Source organism: Perca flavescens, chromosome 15 (assembly GCF_004354835.1).
Source record: "Perca flavescens isolate YP-PL-M2 chromosome 15, PFLA_1.0, whole genome shotgun sequence".
Taxonomy (NCBI): domain Eukaryota; kingdom Metazoa; phylum Chordata; class Actinopteri; order Perciformes; family Percidae; genus Perca; species Perca flavescens.
The window spans coordinates 4,364,754-4,370,967 of record NC_041345.1 but is presented as its reverse complement, the minus strand read 5'-3'; the positions used below and the strand labels follow the sequence as shown (position 1 = coordinate 4,370,967).

Here is a 6,214-nt window from a genome sequence, read left to right as displayed (position 1 = left end):
GAAACTATTTCAGCTTGTGTAGGCCTATCAGTGCTTTGTGAACATATTGAACACACTTAAAATTTCAGCGATAATACCGAAAACCGTGATAAAATTGAAAGGTAAGGGACTTTCTGTTTTAAACAAACAATGACAAGCTCACAGGCTGCTTTTAAAGATGAAACAAGAGCAAGTCTAAAGTCTAGATCAGGGGTCTTCAATGTTTTTTAAGCCATGGACCCCTTAACTGAAAGAGAGACAGAGCAAGGACCAAATCAGATTAGAGAAAACCACATATATTGTCTAAAATTAAGTTGCATATTAAACTGGGCCTACAATAACGTGTAGGGTGGCCTAAAGCCTTTATGCATACCTTTTCTTGCATAGAATACTAAGCTATTAGAATAACAGCCTAATAATTGTTGGCATTATTTTAAAAATCATGTTTTAATGTTACACATACACATGGCAGAGTGAATCCTTATTAACTATCTGTGGGGGGCCTTAGTGACGACCTTACCCATAGACCAGTAAACAGTGGGGATTTATATTTGCTAATAATATGTTGGATTCCAAGAGCGTCTGGCTGCAGACCTCCAGTGTCAGACTGCTTCCGTTGCAGGCTCCACTCTCAGGCTACCCCCAGTGTCAGGACCGGAAATAACAAACTTTTTGTGCGTCTCTTATAGGAGTCTGGCTCAATCTGTTCCCACGCTAGCCTCCAGCTAACGTTAGTTTAGCTAATAGCTAATTCGGCGGACCGCTAGGTGATTATAGCCGTCTGCCGTTAGCCTCCACCGGGAAGCTAACGTTAGTTTAGCTAACAGCTAATTCGGCTAACCGCTAGCTAAGACAGCATGTAAACTTTATGTGCCAGTTAGTGTAAGTTCAAAGATTACCTCTAGTTTTTATGTATTGTGATATCACCATGTTTCTAGTTCTACACCCGTTTCTGCAGGTGTTGTTTTTGATATTTTGAATTTCTCTAAAGAAGATTGCAGTGCCAATTTGTCATTTTATTTTCATTATTTGTAAATAAACCATCTGTTGAAAACGTACAAACCGGTGTCTCGGGTTTACTCTGTGGCTTGGGGCATAATAGCTGAGATTACTTCAGTATGTATAACCCTCTGATCGGACATTAACTTGTGTCAATAAATAAAAAAAACTTTTATTTGGAGACCCCCCTGCATTGACTCTGAGGACCCCCTAGGGATCCCGGACCCCCTGTTGAAGATCCCTGGTCTAGATAAACTAGAATGCATCAGCTAACCTAAAAGCATTGACCTACACATTCCTGATGGTTAAAAAAAAAAAAAAACAGCACATTTAACAACCGTAAGCAAGTCTGTCCATATTTTGCACAAGTTTGTAACACAAAATAAGTTAAAGGGGGGCAGGAAGGTGGACCAAGACGCTACCCACTAATTCACTCCACTATAAAAGAGACAACTAAAAGTTGACCCGTACGACAATCGCTTTATTTTATTACATATGATATGAGTCATAAAAGTTAAAGCTAGCATCTTTGGTCATATCATATGACCAAAGAATGCTAGCTTTACACCCTTAAACGGAAGGACAAGCGGAACGGAAAACAAACATTCTTCTGGGGCATCCGGAATATTTTCCAACGGACCAAGCTGCCGGAAGTTGAAAGTTCTTACCGTTCATGTGGGTTCATGTTCATGTTGACAACAAAAAGTGTCTCTGAAGATTTATACATTAATAATAAGGATTCACTAACGAGCTTCAAAATAAAACATGTCCGACAACGAAGATAAGTAAGTGACGACACACTGCGTTAACATGCTATATTAAGCTAGCTATGTATTTACTAAAACACAACACAACGTGGGCTAACGTTGACGTTATAGCTAACTAACGTTTAGCCAGATAGCTAGCTAGCAGAACTGTCCATTATGAATTTATTCTGTATGTGTGGTCTTTGTAATAACAATTTTGACGTCAACTTTGTAGCTTCGACGACGGAGATTTTGATGACGCAGAAGAGGATGAGGGATTAGATGACCTGGAAAACGCGGACGATGTAAGTTCGTCCTTTAATTATAAGATAACTGGCTGTTCTAACTTGCATTTAGCATCTTACATTTAGCTCGTGTGTAACCTGTCAAGCCATTTGCCATTTAATGCCATTTGTCTATAGCGTTCCCTTTGTGATAATGTAATTGGGTCCATATTTGCGGAGTCCAAACTAGAGGTGTGAATCTTCACTGATCTCCCGATTCGATTATCATGTCAGCGATTCAAGTCGATTCGATATCTTGATGCATCACAATGCGTCAAACACATTTTTCTATTAAAGCCATGTAGGATATTTAATTCATATCTTTTCAAGCTTAAAAAACTAAACATTCTGCGGTGCTCTAATACTGAATAAATTGGATACATCAAACTATACAGCACTGAACACATGGCACTTCCTGAATGTGCAAAACCTACCAGAATATGTAAACAGAAATGTTGTTAGGCCTACATTAAATTGTAAACAGAAATAATCGATTGTTAGCCTGCTGATTATCGATGCAGCATCGTCCATGTCCACGATTTGATGGATCGATTATTTGATTTAATTTCAACACCTCTAGTCCAAACCTGTTTGCTTTGCTCTCGTGTGCAGGAGGACCAGGAGAACGTGCAGATCCTACCCGCAGGAGAGGGCCAGCAGGCCAACCAGAAGAGGATCACAACACCTTACATGACCAAATATGAGCGAGCCAGAGTGCTTGGGACACGAGCTCTCCAGATAGCGTGAGTGTTTTTTTAATATATGTGTTGACCTACACACTAGCTGCATCTCATGTCCCTTAATTTGCATCCCCGACTCCTCCACTTGCCTCCCTTCCTCGTGTCTTGGTCCCTCCCACCGAGGAGACACGGGAGAGACGTGAGGAAATCATCGGAGGAGGAGAGGGGCAACGAGCAAATGTGTTTCAGAGGGATGAGATGTCCTTTCTTCTGAAGCGTCACATACATTTGTCAGCTGTATAGGGGGAGTTAGCAACAGCTTTCAGCTGCACGGCTTCCAGGAAGGCTGCTTTAGTGTATCCTAGCCTATAGCTCCTCGGTGATCCCTCCTAGATGCTCGGCCCTCGGGCTAGAAATAAGGGCTTTAAGACTTTAAGTCTTCACAGAGGAGGGACAGAACAACTTCCGGTTCAGCCAAGTAGCTATCAAAAAAGGGACATGAGATGCAGATGGTGTGACCACAATGTCCTGGGTTCAGATCTGACCTCAGATCTTTGACTCCTGTTTACACACTCTTTTGCACTCTTGCTTTCCATGCTCACTGTATTATGGCGAAACATCATGGAGGTGGAAGCGCTGTGTGTTAGGGACACAAACCTACGGACCACAACGCTGTCATTTGTTGTATAGTTGATTTGTGCCACTAAGCGTCCGTGCTTTCTGTAAGTCTGCCAATGTGTCTGTAATTACTCATTCTTCTGCTTACTACTGTTTGGAAATTGTAAATACCAATTTAAGTACAACAGAGTAAAATTAATTATTCATGGTCCTTCATCATTCTCACTTGGCTATTACTATTTCTCAAAATGTCTTGTGTGTTAATTTCTTCTAAAAAACACATTTTCCCTAAAATGTTGTCATGTTATATATTGAGATTGGGAAAGGAGCAGATAGGAAACAAATAGGTTCCCCTCTGTAAGAGGAGAAACACTACATTCAAATTAAACTCCATATCTATCAATCAAACTTTATTTGTAAAGCAGCACAATGACAGCGACTTTTGACAGTTGCAGGAGCTAGGTGATTTGCCTGAGTGGCACCAGTCAATACCTTTTAATGTAATAAGCACCATTACCTAGCCCTAAATGTATTGTAGGAGGTTTTGGGGGCAACTTTATTAGGTAGGCTCTGCCGCCTACGTATTGATTGTATTTTAGCATTTACTGTAGCTCTCTGTCTGCTGGCTTTCCAACAGGATGTGCGCTCCAGTCATGGTGGAGCTGGAGGGAGAAACAGACCCCCTGCAAATAGCTATGAAAGAGCTCAAGTGAGTGATAATTATATTGTTTGAATTATCAGTAATGCGTTTTAAGATTATAACATGACTGAATCTACAGTTTCCTTCTGTCCCCATTTAAAGAGTAGGTCAATATTAGAGCTGAACAATTGATCGTTTTCAAATCAAAATTGTGATTTGAAAGAATGCGATTAGCTAATCGTGAAGACCGCGATTAAACAAATGTGAAATATTTAGTTGACTAATATTTGATTTGAACATTTTTAATTCCTCTTTTCATTATTATATTTACCGTTTTTCATAAGATAAATGCTGGAATAATGTTTCATATTATTATGTTTTCAGTGGATCTTTCATTTATTTTCATTACTTTATTTAACCTTATTGTAGAAGGTGCCCTATGTAAAGGTGCAAATCGCAATGTCTGGCAGGGAAAGCACAATTGGATTTTTTTCTCCCCCAAATCGTTCAGCCCTAGTCAATATTCTGTGATCTGTGATAGAGCTTCTCTGTACTGCCCAGTGTCTTACCAAACACGTGTTTGTCCCCTTCAACAGGGGCAGAAAGATCCCCATCATCATCCGCAGGTACCTTCCCGATGGCAGTTATGAGGACTGGGGCTGTGACGAGCTCATCATAACTGACTAACTGACTAAACAATATGCTGGTCCACACCCACCATCGCATCAGGTCAGTCAGGTACACAAACCCAGACGATGCCTAAGGCGATGCGAGTATCCCCCACCTGTTCATGCCTCAATTTGATCCACAAACATCCATCTCATCAGGCGAGTCTGTGAGCCGGTGAAAAAGGAATACATGAAATGTACCAAACGGACACTAGAAGACTCATGAAAACCAGAACAGTGTGTTGCTTGCAGGTGTACTGTATAATTCTGTGATCTGACTTGTTATATTCTCAATCTTTTTGTTGTCATGCCACACAACTCAGTTAAAATCTAAGTTTAAAGGACAAATCCGGAGCTAAATAAACCTAGGGGTTAATTCCATATGTGTACCGAGTCGACCGTTCTCTGGGATGTTTTCATGTTAATCGAATGTGAGCAGTTTCATCGCAAACCACTAATTAGCTTCTAACGCTAGTCATATACAGGCAGGCGCCATCTGGGGAAAACAGTCACGACCAGTCGAACGACAAACCCTCATTATGCTACCATGGAAGTGGGGTGATATTTTGAGCCTTGTTAGTGATGTAGGAATAGAAATTTCTTTTTACTTTCCCCGTGCCCTGACGAGTAGCATTATAAGCTAATTAGCGGTTTGGTCTCAACTCGGTACACGTGTTATTAACCCCTAGGTTCATTTTGCGCCGGATTTGTCCTTTAAATCTACAGTACTTCTCTAACTTCTTTACTAGTTGCATTATAATTAAGAGCCACAAGGGGGAAATATAACTTAAGTCAAACATTTGCTTTGTTTTAAAAAATAATCCTGTGTTGTAATTATTCCATTTGTTGTTTTGAAGGAGAGGTGATTAGTGTCAAAGAACTGTTTTATTGTTATTAATAAACTCTTTTGTATAAATGACCACGTGTCATTCATGAAACTTATAATAACACTATGAACTACATGAGATGTTTGAAGTTATCAGTAATATCCGTGTCACAGGGATTTAACGGTATGATTATGCAATAAGCCACCTAGACCTGAGCAGGTGGAGAGTCCAGGTAAACTTTCAGATTTGCAGGAGAGTTATTTCTTTGCCCTGAAACTACAGTATGTCATACTGCTAAATCATATTTAGATGTTGGTACAGCTTTAGTTTTAGTAGTATTGTATTGACTAAATATCCTCTTAAGAGTTTACATACGTCCACTATTCCACTTGGCTAATGTAGCTTTCTTTTGTGTGACAAAAGTTATCCTGATGTGGCCGGGTTAACTCAGTTGGTAGAGCGGGCGCACATACAATATGTAGAGGTTTATTCCTCGACGCAAAAGGTCCAGGGTTCAAGTCCTACCTGTGACGGTTTCCTGCATGTCTCTCCCCTCTCTCTCCCCTTTCATATCTCAGCTGTCCTATCCATTAAAGGCAGAAATGCCCAGAAAATAATCCAAAAAAAAATTATTATTATTGGACTACCACATGAAATCATTTTACAATTTTTCCAACTGAAGGTTGTGCAGTTCAACTAAAGAAAGCTGTAACTAACAGATACAGATACAACTACACTAGTAACTCCTATCATGTTGAGTATCAACATGTTAG

The 6,214-nt window shown here is 40.1% G+C and overlaps 1 protein-coding gene across 1 annotated transcript; it reads left to right on the top strand.

Moving 5' to 3' along the window:
• Positions 1-1,584: 1,584 nt before the first annotated feature.
• On the top strand, positions 1,585-5,531 carry polr2f (RNA polymerase II, I and III subunit F). Its single transcript, XM_028599660.1, has 5 exons — positions 1,585-1,763; positions 1,960-2,029; positions 2,621-2,751; positions 3,944-4,015; positions 4,543-5,531. The coding sequence occupies exons 1-5, from the start codon at positions 1,744-1,746 to the stop codon at positions 4,631-4,633; spliced, it is 384 nt and encodes a 127-aa protein (XP_028455461.1). The 5' UTR covers positions 1,585-1,743; the 3' UTR covers positions 4,634-5,531.
• Positions 5,532-6,214: the final 683 nt, after the last annotated feature.